This window comes from Maylandia zebra, linkage group LG13 (assembly GCF_041146795.1).
Source record: "Maylandia zebra isolate NMK-2024a linkage group LG13, Mzebra_GT3a, whole genome shotgun sequence".
Classification (NCBI taxonomy): Eukaryota; Metazoa; Chordata; class Actinopteri; order Cichliformes; family Cichlidae; genus Maylandia; species Maylandia zebra.
In genome coordinates, this window is record NC_135179.1 from 21289199 (window position 1) to 21310308 (window position 21110).

At 39.6% G+C, this 21110-nt stretch overlaps 1 protein-coding gene across 1 annotated transcript in view; it reads right to left on the reverse strand.

The window, feature by feature from the left end:
* Positions 1-332: 332 nt before the first annotated feature.
* The window catches only part of wdr27 (WD repeat domain 27), a 46330-nt gene continuing 25552 nt past the window's right edge, over positions 333-21110 (reverse strand). The window contains exons 23-24 of the mRNA XM_004556009.3: positions 18740-18838; positions 333-583 (exon numbers count right to left, since the gene is read on the reverse strand). Of these exons, the coding sequence (XP_004556066.3) occupies positions 470-583; positions 18740-18838 (213 nt within the window). The 3' untranslated portion in view covers positions 333-469. The remainder of the gene's footprint in view (positions 584-18739; positions 18839-21110) is intronic.

Here is a 21110-nt window from a genome sequence, read left to right on the forward strand (position 1 = left end):
GCTAAGTGGAGGTCACAGCCAGCGATATAAGAAGTACATCTGTTCCACATACTGAACAAACTAAACGTTATGCTTGACCATTCAGAATGTGCAACAGATGTGAAAAACTGCTAATAATAATTGTTTTTGGCAAATTTAGCGATATTATGTTTAATTGACTAAATCGTGCATCACAAAAATGCAGCTAAATGAGTTCAAAGAAAGCAGCGTGCTCCCTTTAAATAAGAAATGCGCTGGAAGCATGGGCAGGAAGTTTAACAAAGACGAATGATCTGAAATGGCTGGTTTCTACTGACAATTTTAAGCACCGAGGAAGAACACACAAGAGCACATTTTTATATAACTCTACCTGTTTTTCATTAAACCAAGAGCAAAAAAAGAAAACGTTTAAATTCTTCTTTCCCAATGAAAATCCCACTTGGAACTGCATTAATAAAACCTGCATGGGCTCTGCAGGGGCCAGCTGTAATTACACAGTCTTGTTGAGGACACTGTGCACGGCAGCGCTGGTGTCACAGGACAAAGAAGAGCCACTGCTAGACTTAAACAGCCTGAGCTTCCCATCCAGGGTCCCAGTTAGCAGCTGTGAAGAAAAGAGAAAAAGCATGACATCATATTACGCTTTTATTTTTGCACACTTTTTTTCTAAAACCGTGTCAGACATCACTCTTCTTTTTACCACCTCTCTATTTAGAATACAGAGTTTCATAACGGCACACCTAGATCCCCGAAGAAGAAGAGCACCACTGAGGTCAAGACCATTCTGTGTTCCCCACCAAAATTCTTGATTTTCCATACTTGCCATTTACCCCCCCCCCCCAAAAAAAACAAAACATCATGTTGCCAGGCCTTAACTCTGTTATATAACTTTGTTTATTCAAACAAGGAGATTGAGGTTCCTGCCAGCAATACTCTCAGTGAGTCAAACATTTGGAGATTAATAAGGCACCCACACAACGACACAACAATAAACTAGCATTAATCCACACCCTGTAGGCAAACACACACGCACACACTACACACTTAATGACATGTGCAGGCTGCACACAGACAAGCACAAATACAGACGATCAATGCTTGACTACAATTTTTAGTGAGACGTACACAGTGAATCATATGTCTCTATCAGCCAAGAGAGCAGATGAGGCTGAGGAAGCATTACCTCAGCACTCTGACAGTCCGTCAGAAGCAGTGGGAAACCTTCTATGTGGGCTTTGCAGTGAGACCTATAGCACATTTTTACATGTGCAATTGTTCAGAATTTAAAAGTATACCATATTATGGAAAAATAACTCAAGATAACTCACAAACAGCTGTTATAACCTCTATTTCATGCCACTTCAACCCAAGTTTATTTTTACCACCCAGTCTTAAAGGACAAGTGAGCATAGTCTTTATATAAAGTCACGGCCTCCGGGGCTTGAAAAGTGAAAGTGAATGCTACGGTGCCTGACGCCTCTGGCTTGACAAAAAGAAAAGAAAAGAAAGAGATCTTGTTGTATAGAAGTCAGGGGTAAAACAAACCTTAGGCTCACATTGACCTTTCACCCTCAGTAATCATCTACATGATGAGTTGATGTTCTTAATTGTTCAGTTCTCTTTCATTTTTTAGTTCAGTTCTTTCTGACCTTGGTGTTAATTTAGTAAATTATGGTGTCCTCTAGAGTCTTAAAGGGCAACAAGATAATAATGACTCATATGTGATTGACAAATAGCGACCAGTGAGTGTGTCCAGTAAGATCCACCAGTTACTTTCCATGTTTCAAAAACCTCAATGATGACACTAAAAACATTGGTTAGGTCCATCCCTAACCAATGGATGATGTCACAGTATGTCCATCTTCTATATGACACCTTTGTAGGTAAGTGGAGAAAAACAAAGAACCAATCAAAAAAACCCAACATTTTACAAAATGGGAATACTCCATCAGGGAGTTTTACCTATGGTGAATATCTAGACCTGAGGTGGCTGTAAAGACAGCATCTTTTTTAAAAGCATGATAACATCAGGAATCTTGGCAAACAATGATTTGCCAAGTTGTGATAAAAAACACATTTGGTACAACAATGGTCCAACATTTTTTCCCTTGTACTAAAAAGGTTTTATGCAGGAGAAATAATCCTTTACCAGCAAGCAGATGCCTGTGCTGGGAAAGGGAGTCACAATAGCTGAGGTCTGAGGATGACTCAAACACACTAAACTGGGCTGGATGCATTCTTCCTTTGAAGGGTGAAAGTTGCAGTTTCTCTTCTATAGACACATTAAAGAATTCCTGGCGAGTGTGAATCCCAGAGACAAGTTAACTTCCTCATAAAGGCAACCCAGTGAGCACAAACATATTACATCTAAATATGCATAGTATGTGATCGTGAGTCTTTGTACACCATGACGTCCACCTCAGTGACCTTAATCAACAACAGCCAGGCTGTCTGGTTCTTGCTCCCAGGCAGCTGAAAAGCCTAAAACAGGGATGTCAAACATAAGTCCCGGGGGCCAGAATCAGCCCAGGAAAGACTCCAATCTGGCCCACTGGAAGGCTTTGGAAAATGTGAACTGTATTTTTATAGGTTTTATAGCTTTTCCTAAAAAAAAAAAAAAAAAAATACCTCCACCATGGCCATTCATATTGCACCAAAGTAAAGCAAAAAAAAGAAAGAAGAATTCCTGATTTTCATTTTTTGTTCACAACTGTAGACATTTCCAACTTTTCCAGTTGGGTCACAGTTAACAGTTAAAGTTAAAAAAGTCAGTTAACAACTTTCTACTTTATTATTACAGGACTTAACTGAGGAATGAACAACTAGAACATTTACTGCCATTTTACACATTTATTTCTGACATATTTCTTTAATATGGCAGATTTGTGGCACAATTAGGCAAGATTTTGTAATTATATAGAAAAACTGAGACTTATTGTTAAAATTGCACTTCATTTTAATTTTCTTAGGGATTAAATGTGTAGTTAGGTTTTTTTACACTAACAGAAAGGGGAGTTATATTGTTCCAGCCCACTTAAGAGCTAAGTGGGCTGTATACAGTCCACAATGTAAAATGAGTTTGACATCCTTGACCTAAAACTTATGAGAGTTAGACGACAGCTACAGTAGCAACCATGGTTTTGGATCAACCCTGATCCAAAACCACTGTTACTGTGATAATACACCAATGTAAGCATGTAGTGTTAAGAGATAAACACAGAAAAGTCCAAAGGAATCCAACACATTACATCTTTGCAACCTTAAACTTTTATTTTGCCCCAAACAAGCCCACATAATAAGGGTAGCTGAAGGTTTTATGTGACCTTTGGTATCAGATGTTTTTGTTAAAAATACTGACTTACTATAGAAACACAGAAAGGAGTCATTGTGGGTCATGACAGATTTGGCTGACATTACAGCTTCATTTTCAAGACAGACATAGTTTTCATCAAGTTTGATTTCTGTGGAATTTTAGATAACCTTACGCACATAACCTGAGGCTCCATTTGAGAGTTTTGTTCATTTGTTTTGAGGTTTGGTTGAACAAAGTCCAAGTCCAAACTTTTTAGGAATTCTGAGTAAGATCAGAAAATCCATTGCATGGTTTGTCACGCATGTTGCATAATTTATTGTTAGCAACTGGCTCAACACCACGGAAAAGAAACCACAAATCAACAGTTCAAAGCCAGAATAAAAATGCCGATTGAGAAAGCAATGTGGATTAGATTTTCAATGGTGAGTCAAATTTTGGCACTCTGGATGACAGAAAGTATATGTCTATAGAAACCGGTATGAACAAATGCTAAGGATTTGATAATATGGCGAACAATGTGTTTTCCCCTCCCAGAGGATGCCATTCATCAGCTGTGGAGCACAAATTTAACAAACGCCAACATAGCAAGATGTTCTGTAGTGACCATGCTGAGAGTTGAAGGAGGATCCAGATGACAGATGGAAAAAGGGGCAGATGGTCACCACGGTTATCTCAGTCTTGACTTTACATAGACATGGGATCAATAAAAGAAATGTATAGCCTGTTGCTCGTGGTGATAAATAGTTGGTAACTTATGGATATATTCACACTCAGAACCTTTTAGACATTAGACAACAGACAATACCATCTGGGTGAATATAAGAAAGTAGTTATATAAAATATAATGTTTTATATCCTCCGCTTACCCTTATATTTTTTAAATGTAAATCTTTATATCTGTGTATCTTTAAAACATTAAAATTGCACAAAATGAGAAAATAGAAAAAATTGAGAAATCCGATTGTACTCACAGATCTGAACTTAACATTTTGAGTACTGGGACAAAGGAAGTTCACCATTATTACCTAAGACCACAGCCAACTGAAGAAGTTCTGTCTAATGCATGTGAAAGGTTTCGATACTTAAAAATGTCTCTTGTGACTTTGAAACTTCCTGTTCATTGCAGTTCCAGCTGTGCTGAACACAGGCCAGGCTGTCTCAGCTCAGTCTGTGTCTCACTGTAATGTGACATTCTGGAGTAGACAGCAGTCCACCTCTGTATTTATTCTCTGGCTGCGACAGTACGAAGGGGGTAATGTCTGAGGTCAAGAGGAAACATATCCATCCATCCATCCATCCATCCATCCATCCATCCATCCATCCATCCGTAATCAGCCAATCAAATGGACAGCTCAATGGGCAAGTAGAAACAACACAACCTTAAAGTTGACTTGAACATGTCTACTTGAATGAGGCATGGTTGTTGGTGCCAGATGCTTTGGTCTGAGTATTTGAGAAACTGCTGAATACCACACCCAGACCGCACTTGTGTCAGCTAACAATAGGAAGCTGAGGCGACACACAGGCTCACAAAAACTGGGGAACCGGAGACTGTAAAAATGTTGCTTCCTCAATTTATGCTGCAAGGTTTGAATGGTTGGGTCAAAATTTGAAGTAAACAACATGAAGGGAAGGCTCCATTCCACCTGTGTCATCTCTTTTATGATCTCAGTGTACTAATCTTATGATGGTTGCTTCCAGCAGAATTATGCACCATATCACGAAGCTTCAAACAAACTTCATCCAACAGAGTACCTTTGGAATGTGACAGAACGGGAGATTTGCATATGGATATGCAGCTGGCAAATCTACAGCAACTGTGCTATCGTGTCAATCTCCCAGGAAAGTTTCCAGCATCTTGTTTAATCTGCCTGCAGTAGTTCTAACAGCAAAATAATGGTCAACCCACTGCTAGAAGAGTGTGCCTAATAAAGTGGCTGTGAGTGTACAATGTACATGAATCAAAGTGTTGCGCTGACATCATTGGTATTTGTGATACACCAAAATTACTCATATATTGGTTTGTGTGGTGCTGTTAGGTAAAATAGGTAGTAACAACCAATGATTCTTACTGTTAAATAACCTAAAAACCATTGTAAGCTAATAAAATAATAATGTAACAGCATCAGAAAGTGCATCTTATTTCACTGGAGTCCTCAAATGTGCTACTTTTTCCAACCAGCAGTTGCAACCACGAAGATATAAAATTGAATTGCTATTCATTACAGCTGTAATTGTGCTGATCGTACTGTGCTGCATCTCAGGGAAAAACTCCAGGGATCCTTTTTTATCCTAGTCCATCCCTGCTGTGTGAGTAACAGCTGCCAAATGGCCACAAATTAAAAATGATACAGTAAAAATGTCTACTGGGACAACAGCTGGGTTTTTTTTGCCCGGCTGCAAAAAGTAAAGATGATAAAAGCTGACATAGAGAGACAAGAAAAGCACTTAGCATGAAAAGTCACAGATATGACTCACTCTTTGTTCATCTTAGTTTGGATGATCGTACGTGTTAAAGTTTTGCAGACAACTGATTGTGTCAGCAAGTGGTCATGGTTCTGCGCTACCTCCAACACACTAAGTGCAAATGAGAACCAAGTACCTCAGAGTTCAAAAACATTCACTTAGTCCAAAGACTCTAAAAGAAGACAGTAGATTATAACAAAAAACAAAACAAAAACAGATGTATGACTCAGAAACTGACCAGACGTGTAGCGAGGAGGTCCAGTAACTTACAGTAAGATACAGTGGTGTGAAAAAGTATTTGAGCCATTAGTGATTTTTTAGTTTTTTTGCACATTTGTTACACTTAAATGTTTCAGATCATCAAACAAAGTGTAAAATTAGATACATTTTAAATTTTAAATTATGGTTTTATTTACTAAAGAAAAAAGCTATCCAAATCTACCTGGCTATATGTGGAAAAGTAATCGACCCCTAAATCTAATAACTGAATTGCACTGAATAAAAACAATTTGGCAAAGAAGAGTGGGCCAAAATTCCTCCACAGTGATGTGAAAGACTCATTGCCAGCTATTGCAAATACTTGATTACAGTTTTTGCTGCCAAAGTGGTTAACCAGTTATTATGTTTAGGGGGCAGGGCTGGACTGGTAATCTAGCATACTACGCATTTGCCTGGTGGGCCAACGTACTTGTGGGCTGATGGGTCAATATTTCTTTTTTCTTTGTTGATAATTATACAGGCTACAGGCCGGCTTGTGGGGCTGCTGCACCCCGGCCATGCAAGCACTAACAGAAGCACATTTGTTCATTAGTGACACTGGATTGCCCAATCAAATCTGGCCCCTATTGCACTCATGCACCTTGTAGAGTTTATTGTTGAAGACGCTGATAATGATGGACAAACAAAAGTGAAATGGTGCAATATATGTCAAATTAAGTAAATTAAATTAATCATATAAGCAGCAATAGTACCAGCAACAACCCCCTCGTAGTCACAAGAGGCGCTAAACAGAGAAGTGCAGGAGAAGGGATAGCAGTCTCAACAACAGAGTGAGAAAGAGATGGAGGAAGTTCTAAATAACATGATAAGAAAATGGTTGGAAAGTAGAGATTCAAATTTTAAAGTAAAATTAATGACTTCTAGTGATGTGTGAAACCACAATTTTCAGTACGATTCCAAGTAAATACAGGATCACTTTTGCCAATACTAATACTGATATAAATACTTAACCTATGAAGACAGCCTATGTAGAGGAGTGCAATATGTCATGAATTATGAGATGAATCATCATGAAATGCATATTCTGAACACATATTAATGACCACAAAATCACTGTGATTTTTACCTTTCACAATAGTTACCTAACAGAACAAAAGAGATCCAATCCCAGTGCGAGCATCAATACTATCAATATTTTGATCGATCTGTCTCCCGCTAATAACCGCTTTGACTAACGGTTAAAGAGTAGTTTTTTATTGTCACATGCATGCACTGCTACTAAGATGTCCGAATCCAACAACAGCTTTACAACCTGATAGAAAAGAAAAACTTTCAATATCAATAATCCAACAAATTGAAATTGAAACAAAATACAGTATGCGTATGATTATTATATATACATACAGTTGCACTAAAAGCTACACTTTTTATTTAACTAGTATCAGCTAAGATGTGCTAATCCAACAACTGTACCAACCAGACCAACTGATACACATAATGATAGTTTCAAATATTTTTATGTGCATATATTTAACTGGACCATTTGCGACCAATCATGGTGGCCTGCTTGGACCAAAGATGCTAGGGCTGATTTTTTTGTCTCAGTCCATACCTGTAAAGGGCCACTTATTATTTTACATACGACGAGACAGGTTGGTGGCTGATTTTTCCCTTGATAAATGAAATCATCATTTAAAAACGTTTGTATTTTCGTCTAATATTAAGCTGGAGCCAGGCCTGGGGAGGGAGCCAGAGGGGGAGCATCCAATGACTGAGCTGTAGGAGCCTTGGGGTCTGGCCGGGTGCAGCCCGAAGGAGCAAATTGGGCCCACCCTCCTGTAGGCCCAGCACCTGCAGGAGGCTCCATATGGGTCGGGTGCAATGTGTGCCGAGCAGCAGTCAGGGGCAGAGGCCCGTGACGATCTGATCCCCAACTGTCAAGGCTGGCTATTGAGAAATAGAACGTCACCTCACTGGTGGGGAAAGACCCTAAGATGGTGTGTGTGGTTGAGTTATAGTTGGGTTCACCTCAATGCAAGCCTTTGGAATTGCCTTCATTGAGAATTGGCGGCAGAGGAGGGTATTCTTATATCCCCTCAGCTTACTCAGTATATTGCCCTAACTTTTTGGGGTCACTGGGTGAGGTTCTTGAGGGTCCGCCTTCACACCGTCATTCTTCTGGGAGACTTCAATGCTCATGTGGGCAATGACAGTGATACCTGAAGGGGTGTAAGGGAGGAATGGCCTTTCTGATCTGAACCCAGGTGGTGTTTTACTATTAGACTTCTGTGGAACTCATAGTTTGTCCAAAATAAACACCATGTTTGCACATAAATATGTCCTTAAGTGCATGTGGCATCAAGCCAGTGATTGATTATGTAATGGCATCATACATAGCCATATGTTCTGGACACTTGGGTGAAGGGAGGAGCTGAGCTGTCAACTGATGATCACCTATCGAGGGTTAGGGGTGGATGCTGGAAAGACCTGGCACACCTAAATATATACTAACAGTGAGCTGGAAACGTCTGGGAAAGGCCTTGGTCTGGGAGATCTTTAACTCCCATCTCTGGCAGAACTTCGACAGCATTCCGAGGGAGGCTGGGGACATTCAGTCCAAATGGATCATGTTCTGCGCCTCCATTGCCGAGGCAGCTGCAAGGAGTTTTGGTCGCAAGGTGTCATGGTGAAAATCCCTGAACCTGATGGTGGACACAGTAATCAAGCTGAAGACGGAGTCCTATCGGGCTTGGTTAGCCTGTGGGACTTTGGAGGCAGCTGATGGGTACTGGCAGCCGAAGCTCCCCTCACAGGGTGTACAGTGTAAGTGTGGTGCTGCTGAATTCAACTGAGGATATAGTCAGGCAGTCAGGGAATACTTTTAGGACCTCCCTAAACCCACTGACATGCCTTCTGAAGGACTGGGGACTAGGGGAACTTTAATTTTCGTAATTAAAATGAAAATTTTATGTCTACAGAAACAAAATTATCTACAACTGATACTAGGTTCTAGGTTCTAGGTTCTTTATTATTTGTCACATGCATAGTTATACAAGTATAACACACAGTGAAATGTAGCCTGACACGCTCCTCGACATGTGCAAAAATTGGGGGGGGGGGGGGTGTAGAGGAAGGACATTATATATATATATATATATATATATATATATATATATATATATATATATATATATATATATATATATATACATACACATATAGTATATACACTGGGTGAATGTGCAGTAGTAGCAGCAAGCAGGAGAATTCTGTACATTAATATGAATAGATATCTGACTATTTTACAGGATAGACAATATAAACATATTTAAAATTAAAGGAATTGAAATGTACATTGTGCCTTGGTTTAGTGTCTGGAAGAGTCTTGTCTCAGTCAATTATAGATGATGTGAGAGGGCGGGTGTGTGTGTTTAGGGCACGGATGGCTTGGGGATAGAAGCTCCTCTTGAGTCTCTCTGTCCTTGCCCGGAAGATGCGGAACCTTCTACCAGATTGCAGAAGTTGGAACAGTTTGTTGCCAGGATGGGACGGGTCCTTCAGTATCTGCGCTGCTCTAGTCCGGCATCTCCTGGTGTAGGTGTCCTGAAGCGGGGGGAGAGCAATCCTGCAGCAGCGTTCTGCTGTACGGATCACTCTCTGGAGAGCTTTTTGGTCCTTCACACAGCTGTTCCTGAACCATGATGTCATGTTCTGTGTGAGGATGCTCTCCACAGCACCTGTATAGAAAATCCTGAGGATCTTTGGAGAGACCCTGAACTTCCTCAGTTGTCATAGGTGATACAGGCGCTGCCTAGCCTTTTTGGTCTGGACCTGAATGTGGGCAGCCCATGTCAGGTCTGAGGAGATGTGGACACCAAGATACTTGAAGGACTGCACCCTCTCCACTGGAGCTCCATTGATGATAATGGGCTTGTAGTCTCTGTGCTGACCCCTTCTGAAGTCCACCACCAGCTCCTTGGTCTTGCTGACGTTCAGCTGGAGGTGGTTGTCCTGGCACCACGATACCAGATTCTTCACTTCATCCATGTAGGCCGCCTCATCGTTGTTGGAGATGGCACCCAACACCACTGTGTCGTCAGCAAACTTCACAATGGTGTTGGAGCCATGGGTGGCCACACAGTCTGAAGTGTAGAGGGAGTAGAGCAGTGGCGAGAGGACACATCCCTGAGGTGCTCCTGTGTTGATGGTGATGCTGTTGGAGAAGCACCTGCCCACCCTCACCACCTGAGTTCTGCCAGTGAGGAAGTCCAACACCCATGCACACAGACGGCTGTTAAGTCCCAGATCCCTCAGCTTTGTGAACAGTCTGCAGGGCACTATTGTGTTAAACGCTGAACTGTAATCAACAAACAGCATTCGCACATAGTTACCCTGTTTCTTGTCCACGTGGCTGAGAGTGGTGTGTAGGACGTGGGCGATGGCATCCTCTGTGGATCTGTTGGATCTGTAGGCGAACTGCAGTGGATCTGTGGTGTCTGGGATGGAGGAGGAGATGATGTTCTTCAGCAGCCTCTCAAACACCTTCATTACTACCGAGGTCAGTGCAACTGGCCGGTAATCGTTCAGGGATGAGGGTTTGCTGTTCTTGGGCACAGGGATGATGGTGGATCTTTTGAAGCATGTGGGGACCACAGACTTCGCCAGGGACTCGTTGAAGATGTAAGTGAACACACCTGCTAGCTGGTCAGCACAGCAGCGCAGCAGACGGCCGGTGATACCGTCTGGCCCCGCCGCTTTACTAACAACTTTTATAGGAAAAAAATTCCAATGTGCTAAACCAAATTACTGATAAGGCATCAGTAGGCAAAAAAGCAACACAAACAAAAATACTTTAAGCATCAGCTGGCTTCAGTTTGTTTGCTAAATTACTCACTGAGGTTTAGATGAACAAGGTCCTTAACTTAAAGATCAAGTGTCAGAAAGAAGAGGGACATGTCTGTAAAGGTTCTCAGTCATCCAGGTCATCGTGGTCTAAAGAGCTTGGAACGAAAAGCGTCTGGACTTCTTTAAGTTTCTTGAAGATGTTTCACCTCTCATCCGAGAAGCTTCTTCAGTTCTAAAAACTGAAGAAGATGAACCATTTTCTTTCCAAGCTCTTTAGACAAAGAAGAGGGATATTTTCACAAAGAGAGTAACAACTGGTTCAACAGATGCTCAGAAGAGCTCATCTAGGCAAGGCAAGGCAAGGCAAATTTATTTGTATAGCACAATTCAACAACAAGGTGATTCAAAGTGCTTTACAGAGACATTAGAAACAAAAACAAATAAAAAGCATGATTTAAAATTAATTAAAACAAGCAAACAAACAAACTAACTAAACACACACATTTCACACCTGTTCGCGCGATCTGAACCCTTATCGTAAGGGGAGCTACCAGTCCTTCTGTGGACGAGCTACTTTCTATTTTAAATTCCCTGAATTTAAAATACTCTCTAGACCCAGTCTAGACCCAGCTGGGGAGCTACCCAGAGCTCTAAACCCACTTAACAAACAAACAAACAAAACAGTATATAAAATCAAAACAGATAAAATCAGAACAGTAGATAAAATCAGTAGTTAATGTAAGTTTTGAAATTTAAGCTTAACAAACAAACAAAACAGTATATAAAACCAAAACAGATAAAATCAGAAATAGATAAGATCAGTAGTTAGTGTAAGTTTTGAAATTTAAGCTTAAAAGTGTGGATTTGGTGCTTTATTCAAATGCAGCTGAGAATAGGTGAGTCTTCAACCTGGATTTAAATAAACTGAGTGTTTCAGCTGATCTGAGGCTTTCTGGGAGTTTGTTCCAGATATAAGGAGCATAAAAGCTGAATGCAGCTTCTCCGTGTCTGGTTCTGACTCTGGGAACTGATAAAAGACCGGATCCAGATGACCTGAGGGATCTGGATGGTTCATACTGGGTCAGCAGGTCACTGATGTATTTTGGTCCTAAACCATTCAGAGCTTTATAGGCCAGCATCAGAACTTTAAAGTCTATCCTCTGACGGACAGGTAGCCAGTGTAAAGACCTCAGAGCTGTTGGTGAGCTTAGTGAGGACTCGAGCAGCAGAGTTCTGAATGAGCTGTAGTTGTCTGACTGATTTTTTAGGTAGACCTGTAAAGATGCTGTTACAGTAATCAAGCCTACTAAAAATGAATGCATGGACTAGTTTTTCCAGGTCCTGTTGAGACATCAGATCTTTTATCCTTGAAATATTCTTGAGGTGATAGTAAGCTGACTTTGTTATTGTCTTAATGTGTTTTTCTAAGTTTAGGTCTGCATCCATCACTACACCCAAATTTCTCGCCTGGTTTGTGGTTTTTAGATGTATAGATTGAAGTTCTCTGGTGACCTGTAATCGTTTTTCTTTGGCGCCAAAGACTATTACTTCAGTTTTGTTTTTGTTTAGTTGGAGAAAATTGTGGCACAACCAGTCATTGATTTCCTCAATGCATTTACCAAGAGCCTGTACAGGGCCTCGGTCTCCTGGTGACATTGTGATATATATTTGTGTGTCATCTGCATAGCTGTGGTAGTTTATTTTGTTGTTCTTTATAATCTGTGCCAGTGGGAGCATGTAAATGTTAAACAGAGGGGGTCCCAAGATGGAACCTTGGGGAACTCCACATGTGATACTTGTCTGCTCAGATGTGAAGTTACCTATTGATACAAAGTATTTCCTGTTTTCTAAGTATGTTTTGAACCAGTTTAGTACAGTTCCTGAAAGACCTGCCCAGTTCTCCAGTCGTTTGAGTAATATGTTGTGGTCAACTGTATCAAATGCTGCACTGAGATCTAGGACTGACATTTTTCCACTGTCTGTATTCAGACATATGTCATTAAACACTTTTGTCAGAGCGGTTTCAGTGCTGTGGTTCTGTCTAAAACCTGACTGGAAGGCATCGTAGCAGTTATTCTGTGTTAAGAAGTAATTGAGCTGTTGAGAAACTGCTTTTTCAATGATCTTACTTAAAAATGGGAGATTTGAGATCGGCCTGTAGTTGTTCATTTGTGTCTTGTCAAGATTGTCCTTTTTCAGTATAGATTTGATTACAGCATTTTTTAGTGGTTCTGGAAACACACCTGATATTAAGGAAAAGTTGACGATCTGTAACAGGTCTGACTCTAAAGTCTTTGAGACCTTTTTGAAAAAACTTGTTGGCAGGACATCTAAACAGCAGGAGGAGGAGTTCAGTTGACCTAAGATGTCCTCCAGGTCTTTGCTGTTAATAGGGTGAAACTGTTTGATGGTGTTTAAACAGCTTTTCGGTGGACACAGTACATATCCTGGATCTGCTGTTGATGTTCCAACTGCTTGTCTAATCTTTTGGATTTTGTCTGTGAAGAATTTGGCAAAGTCATTGCAGGCCATGGTTGAATGAAGTTCAGCTGCCACTGGCACAGGAGGGTTTGTTAGCCTGTCAACTGTAGAAAATAAGACCCAAGCATTATGGCTGTTTTTAGTGATGATGTCAGAGAAGTAGGACCTTCTTGCACTCCTCAGTTGTAAATTATAATTGTGAAGTTTCTCTTTATAGATGTCATAATGAACCTGGAGGTTTGTTTTTCTCCATCTGCGCTCAGCTTTCCTACACTCTCTTTTTTCATTTTTCACTAGTGTGGAGTTTCTCCATGGAGACTTTTTCCTTCCAGAGATAACCTTCACCTTAATGGGGGCAATAGTGTCCATTACATTTAACATTTTTGCATTAAAGCTATTGACGAGCTCATTGACTGAACCTTTGGACAGGTCAGGTGTTAATGGGAAGACCTGGTTAAAGATCTCACTACTGTGTTCAGTTATACACCGTTTTGTGATCACTGCTGTTGATATATTTGTGTGGGCTGAGATTTTACTTTCAAAGAAAACACAGTAAAGATCAGATAAGCCCACATCAGACACAGTAATGTTTGAAATGCTCAGGCTCTTGGAGATCAGTAGGTCGAGAGTGTGTCCTCTATTATGTGTGGCCTCTGTTACATGCTGAGTCAGCCCAAAGTTGCCCAGAGTGTTACTCAGGTCTTTAGTCCCTTTGTCCTGAGGGTTGTCCACATGGATGTTAAAATCCCCAACAATAATTACACAGTCGAAATCAACACAGATCACAGACAGCAGTTCACTGAGGTCATTAAAAAAGTCTGTGCAGTATTTGGGAGGCCTGTAAACATTAAGAAACACAACTTTGGATGGGGCCTTCAGCTGTAAAGCCACATATTCAAAAGACTGAAAACTTCCAGGAGATAGCTGCTTACATTGAAATGATTCATTAAATAAGACAGCGACCCCTCCTCCTCTCCTGCTCACCCTGGCCTCACTGATAAAACTGTAGTTAGGAGGGGTCGTCTCGATGAGAACAGCTCCACACCAATAATGAACCCTCTTTTGAAGTGAACTGCTGATAGTCAAGCTATCAGCAGTCCTGACCTGCTGATAGCTTGACTATCAGCAGGTCAGGATGACACAGAACAGAAATATGAGTAATCCAAACAGTGTGCAGCGCCATGAAATCTGTGCCCCTCATCTGTGCCCCTCATCTGACCCAGTAACCCGTTTCTTCACTTCTGGCTAAAACATTTTTCTTTACACATGAATCCAAAATTCCAAATTCAATGGAAAAAGTACCTGTGGATACAGTAGCATGACTGCCTTGTTTAAAGGCACTACTAAATTGTAATCTCAAAAAAGAAAAAAAGAACATCCTATTTTGTATTATATGCAAGGAATGACAAGAACACCCCTGTTGCATGTGAAAATCCTTCTGCTCTAATTTACACAGTAGCACATTAAGGTTCAACACGAGAAAGCAAACAAATTGCAAACAAATTTACAGCTGCATACAATGCAACTCCCACACGATTTTATAAGACAGCATTGTGAAGTGACAATAAAAGCTAAAATCCCTAATTACAGACTAAAGTACAGGAATAAACCTAAGGGAATAAACCCTGAGGTGGATCTGTCTGCTTGATTCTCTTTTAAGTATTCAGGTGGAAAACATGAGTGATAAATGAGTGGAAAATATGCATTGCCTTATCTGTCTGTGTCTCCCATCAGAGGTTTCTCACAGCTGTAAATATGGAGAACATCTGGCCCTCAAATGTAGATAGATCAACAGCAAGATGAACACAGGTTAGGGACATTTTTTGCCAGCACTTTGTCTTAGGAGAAAGCATGAGCATAGCATATTTCCAATATATCACATGGTTAACTTTAGAACTAACCGGCCATTTCTCAGGACTTCTTGAACTTAAAATGACTTTTGACTTATTGCTTTTGGCTCACAAAAATTAAACCACAGATAGGTAATCTGAGCAAAGTATAAGTTAGCACCAGGTGAACAGGCACTTCTGCAGGGTTAAAAGAAACTATCTGCTTCACAAGTAAGCAAACAAGATTTGCTAATGATCACATCTGGCAAAATTATGGACAAAGGGAGTTACTGAACTTTTGAGAAACTGAGGAAAAATTAGAGAACCAGTAAATAAAGTCATACCAGTGCTATGGATGGAATCATAACATTTACTGAGCTTTTATGTCATCAGACCCATCTCCAATGACAACTGAGCAAAACTGCCTCCCTAAACGGGTTTTGTCAAACCACCCTGAAATCATTTTGGGAACAGCGATCTGTGGTGGATGCATGCAACTGTGCCCAGCTGTGTACTAACCGCAATCAGATAATTGGTTGACAAAATGCAGAGGACAATTTACCAGTAAGCTAAACTTGTGACGTCCACTAAAATTAAAAAAAAACAGGCAAAAATGACTTGACTAATCCACAAGACTCAGATAAATTACCTAACTAAACATTTAGATGCCTGTACGTCTTAACATCAACATAATTCTTATATCAACTTTCAGCCTAGTTTGACCTAGTTTGTGGCAAGGCTGTACTGGTTTTTACAGCAAAACCCTCATTTTTTATAATGTATTCTGTATGCAAAGGCCTGTTACATGAATGTGAGAATGTAAATACTACTAGAGTATATGTTCATCATTATTACATTATATATATTTACTTTCTGATAAGATATATATCACTATTTCAATCTACAACCCGACACGTGTGGTGGAAAGTAAGATAAAGTCTATTGATTCAACATGTCTTGTTTCTGAATTTCTGATTTGTCCCATCAAGTAAAACACAATGTACAGAAGTACTAATGTTGAGCAAGCACGCCCTGACTGATGAAGTGTGTCTTCAAACTCTGCAGATCACTGTACTTCAGCCAGATAATGGCTATGAACCAAGCTTTCCACTTTCAAGCTGGGAAATCTGAATGTATCATTGTGCTCCAAAGTTTCGCTGAATTGAGTTAAAAAAATGGACATGCAGATTTAAAACATGTGCCTTGAGTTGACAACACAGTCAACAAATCTTAAAAGATGTTCAGCAAAGGCTGTGATATTATAACATAGAATCTATATTTTAGATTTTATTTTTTATAAGTATTCTTGCATTGGATATTTTCAAAGGAATGCGTTGCTTTATTAAAAAGGCACTATATATGTTGTTAGTCACTAAAAGCATGTTGGTATAAAGCAGCACTGTAATGGCAATTCAAAGTAAACACATATCTTTTCTGTTTTCTTTGGTGCAACTCCCCACATTCCATGAATTGTTTTCTTCTAGATTGATGGCAGGCCAGGCAAAGATAAACAGTTTTAAATCCTTGTGGATAACTTTTAATAATTCATAGATCACAGAACAACCCCTGCAACAGATTGGCAACCTGGGTAGGGTGTACTCTGCATCTCGATTCGTGATAGCTTTGATAAGCTCCAGCCTAACCATTAGCAAAAGAAGATGGATGGATGACAGCACAAACTAAACCCTTTCAATAATTTTTTTTAATTGAAAGCAGCTTTGAGTCACAGGTGAGTAAAGATATCACAGGTCACATGATTTTTCATTACTGAGGCATTTTGACCGTGGGTGATGTAACTTAGCATTAAACGATTCACGCTATTGAGTACAGAGCTCACAGTGTCTATGATCTGAAGATTCCTGCATGCATATGCACCTATGCCCTGGCTCTAAGGATTGGATTCTGTAAGGTTTTATCCTAGTCAAACAAGTGCAGGATCAGGAAGTTCTAGTTTCAGAGTTTTGCTGACTTATGATCGCTTCAATGGGAGAAGCCCCAATAATAAAACTGGCTGAAGTGCCATTATAGTAATTCCAGTCTCCGGTGTGGTACTAGAATCCAGACTGAACACTTAGATGTATCAGACATGAAAATGTGGCTACCGGAAGCAAAGATAAAAAAAACGAATGACAAAAGATCCTGTAGCAATCTGTCTTGATGTGTTACATTGTGTACAGCAATCAACCAGCTCGGAAACCAGCTTGTTTGCTTTTGCTTATTTAGGTCTGATGGCTGCAGTGTTTTGGTTCCCTGCTGTGTGTAGTCTTTCGTTGGCTCATTTTCATTCATCTTCAGTCCTGAAAGCCCTTGAACCTAACCACCAGAGGAATGTTTTTTCTTTGTTTGTTAAGCAACTTAACACAGGCCTATGAATCATTTAAGCAAAGAAATACCAAACTCAAGGGATGAACCAGTGCTGTATCTATGCATCACAGACAATTTAACTGGAACCAGTTTTAAACTTTGCTACCAGTCACAGAGAATCAGGGAGAAAAGGATGAGTTATGCCAACTTACAAAAGAACTGGACTAAAAATCAGTGCCAACAGGTCTTGTGGAATGATAAATCCAATATTTTTATGGGGGCTTTTTAGCCTTTATTGTGATAGGAAAGTGCAGAAAAGACAGGAAAGCTGAGTGAAAGACTAGGGGAAGAATGCATAAAATGGCCTTGGGGCAAATTTGAAACCAGACCTCTGCATTAGCCTTATAATATATGGGAGGCTTGCTGAACTTACTGAGCTAAACTGGCACCCCAATGATTTGTTGTTCTATGTATGAAGGAGGTAAAGAGAGAGGTACAGCCATCTGTAAGACACAGAAGGCTCTGTCATGGCTCGGTGCTGGATTTCAGCCAGTAGCATTAGGGATATTGTCAAAACTGATGGAATTATGGATGTAGAGAATTACCATCAATTGAACACTTTCAGTCATGAATAGGCTTTCCCAGAGCTTGGACCTCCACATTATTGAAGCAGTTTGCGTCCATCTTTACGGAATCAAAGGAAGCCAACATCCAAAGAAGAAGAGCTTTGGATGTTTTTAAGAAGCCTGGAGAACTATTCCTGAAGACTACATAAAGAGGAGTTCAAGATGTGTTGAAGAATAATGATTGTCATACCAAAAATTGACTTTCATCACTGGAATTATAGAATCTGTACTTTTGGCTTGCATGAATTCACATGTTTCAAAAAAGAAAATGCTGCACCTATTTCTTATTTTCATAGCATAATGTAAAGAAATGAACAGTACCTCAAGATTTTTGTATAGTATTGTAGATATCGCACTATAGACTGCATAGTTACATAGGCTACCTTGCTCACTAACCTAGGTAGGGTTAGCTCCCTACAAAAAAAAAGGTGAATATTGCTAAAATGTTAAACTCAGTTCAATCCACAAACTGATAGGTGGCATCAAGTAAATCATTTGTCACATTTAAAGTATTGTGTTGACTATACTACGCAGTGAGTACAGACAAAGACACCTTAATAAGTCGTCCCAGAGGAGATCATTCAGTTTTCATTGGAATATGAAGCAAAGATATTTTTTTGAGGCACATCATTGCATATTTATCTATACACAAAAACAAACAGTAATCAGAGTCTTACCTGTGGTGTAGCAGGGTTGAAGGCCACATTAAGCACAGTGTCTGAGTGGTTTTGTAATCTGTGGAGATAGTTGCTGCTACGGATGTCATACACATAGGCCTGCAATTAAGGACACAATGAATGTATACAGAAGCTTAGTGTGTACCATTGTACTTACAACACACAATTATGTTCTGACGAGCATGATGATAATGCAGATCAACTTGAGTATCATTTCAGCTTCAAGGGTAAATGTTTATCTTTTTTTGTACTTCCAGACACAAATGACATTTAATATACAGTGCATGTATATAGTAAAATTTCCAGCCAAGATTGATTGCTAGGGGTAAATGTCCAAAGCCCAAATTTCTTGTAAACAGGAGTATTAAAGCGATTAAAGCTTGTCCAGAAATCAGACATGTAGCAGACACTAAAAGTCACGCCAAAGTCAATCATCCTTTGTGCTGGACTAATCTCAAAATAACTGAAGTTCAATAGAGTAAATAAACAGGGTATTTTAGCAGTTTTTCAGTAATTAACAAAATCTGTAATTTATCAAAACACGGTTTGCATTCTTTTTGTGTCCTATGCTTCTTCTTATATTTACTGAGTAGTTTCCTGATTCCTGAGTGCTCGGATAACCTGTGATATAAATAATGGTAAACAGTGATGAAGAAGGTCAATTTAAACACCTGAGTGTTGGATGCTGATTTTCAGCTTTAAAAACTGTGTAAGTGTAAATTTTAATGTTAAAGCATAAATACTCATACTGAAGTTTGTTGCACAGACAGATGTCAAAATAGTGAACATCTCAAAATCAAGCTGCCATTACCAGTTATAACAAAGCCTTGCAGATACTGCGTGTTACTAGTGTATTTTGCTTTGAGGTAGTTAGGAATTGTTAATCACCCCTGTGGGAGTTGTGGATTTTATACTTCCTCTCGTTGATTTAAAAAAGAAAAACCCCAAAAATCGTTAGTGTACTGAATGTCTCCATCTGTTTCATTTGAGACCTTAGAACAGAAAGTTTGTTATTGGATGCTTTTTCTAAATATAATCAGTAAGTTTTTAGAAAAATGCATTAACCTCAGTGCCATAAGGACAGATAAAAACAGATGTGGGGATGTCTGCTACAAGATGAAGACTCATCAAATTCCTGCAGCTGTTTTGTATCATGTTTCCCCGAAAAAAAGAAAAAAAAAAACCCTGCTTCAATTGAATCCTGTCAAAAGAGTGACTCCTGTCTAAGGCTTATGAAGTGTGTGATGCCTGAAAGGGATTTAGGTATATGGAAGAAAAAAGTTATCTTAGGAATGTTTTAATATCACATGGATCACATGATGTATTAGTTTATGTCAATAGTAACTGAAACGGAGCAGAGCCCAGGGTCAGGAGGGTTTGCAATATATCACTGAGCATATATTCTGATTAATAAATTGATAATTAAGTCACAGTTTCATGATAAGAAATAATACATATTTCATCTGTATATAGAAAAGCTAAATATCAGCCATGCTAAAATGATATTCCACTTCGGTTACTTTTGGGCTAAGTTTTTTGGAAAATGTGTAATATGATCTAGGGAGTCTTTTTTAGACTATTCAGGTTCCTTTTTTTTCCATGATTGCTTTTTGATATATTAAGACAAGTACAAATGTGTCTGGCTCATATAAGTCTCAAGGCAGCTACAAATAAATACGATGTAGCTCACTACCGTATACTCTCCCGGTTTCCAAGAAACGCTGGAAATGACCGATCTCAACAGAGATGCAAAAGTCTGTGCTGTGCTGAGTCCCCATAATTAATAAGAATCAGCAGCATGCATATATTATTCCACTGCTTTCAACAAGCACGTATACGAGAAGAACAGAGAGATGGATAAGGAAAAGGGAGGCTGTCTTCTGGAAACGTCTTGAAAGTCAGGCAAGCTCTGGAAAAGCAATTAAACAGTTGTGCTTCAACATGAATGTTGACTTCTTTGGAAAAAGGGTTGAATCCAAATAAAAATCTCTGAGTCAAGCACAAACAGTCCTTTCCTTAAATGGAGGTAAAACTGATAAAGATATTAATCATTTTTGCTGCTATTTTTACCTTCCTAAGGTCAGTTATGTTGTAGTTTTAACTTGGGTGACAACATTTATTAGCCAAACATTAGCAGGTAGAGAACTCTAAAACTAGGGTGCCACATGTGAGACAGCTCTGGCATCCATGCGAGCAAGTCTGAGACTGAAAGTGAATCTATAGGAAGGAGGATCGGGGGAGCAGGCGGTGAGGAGATACGGCATCTTGGGAGATATGAAAAGGTTAGGGTTTGGGAATTAATTTTTAAAGTTAATCTTGTAGGTCTCAGTGATTTTGCGATGAGTAGAGGTATTATATAATTAGTGGATTT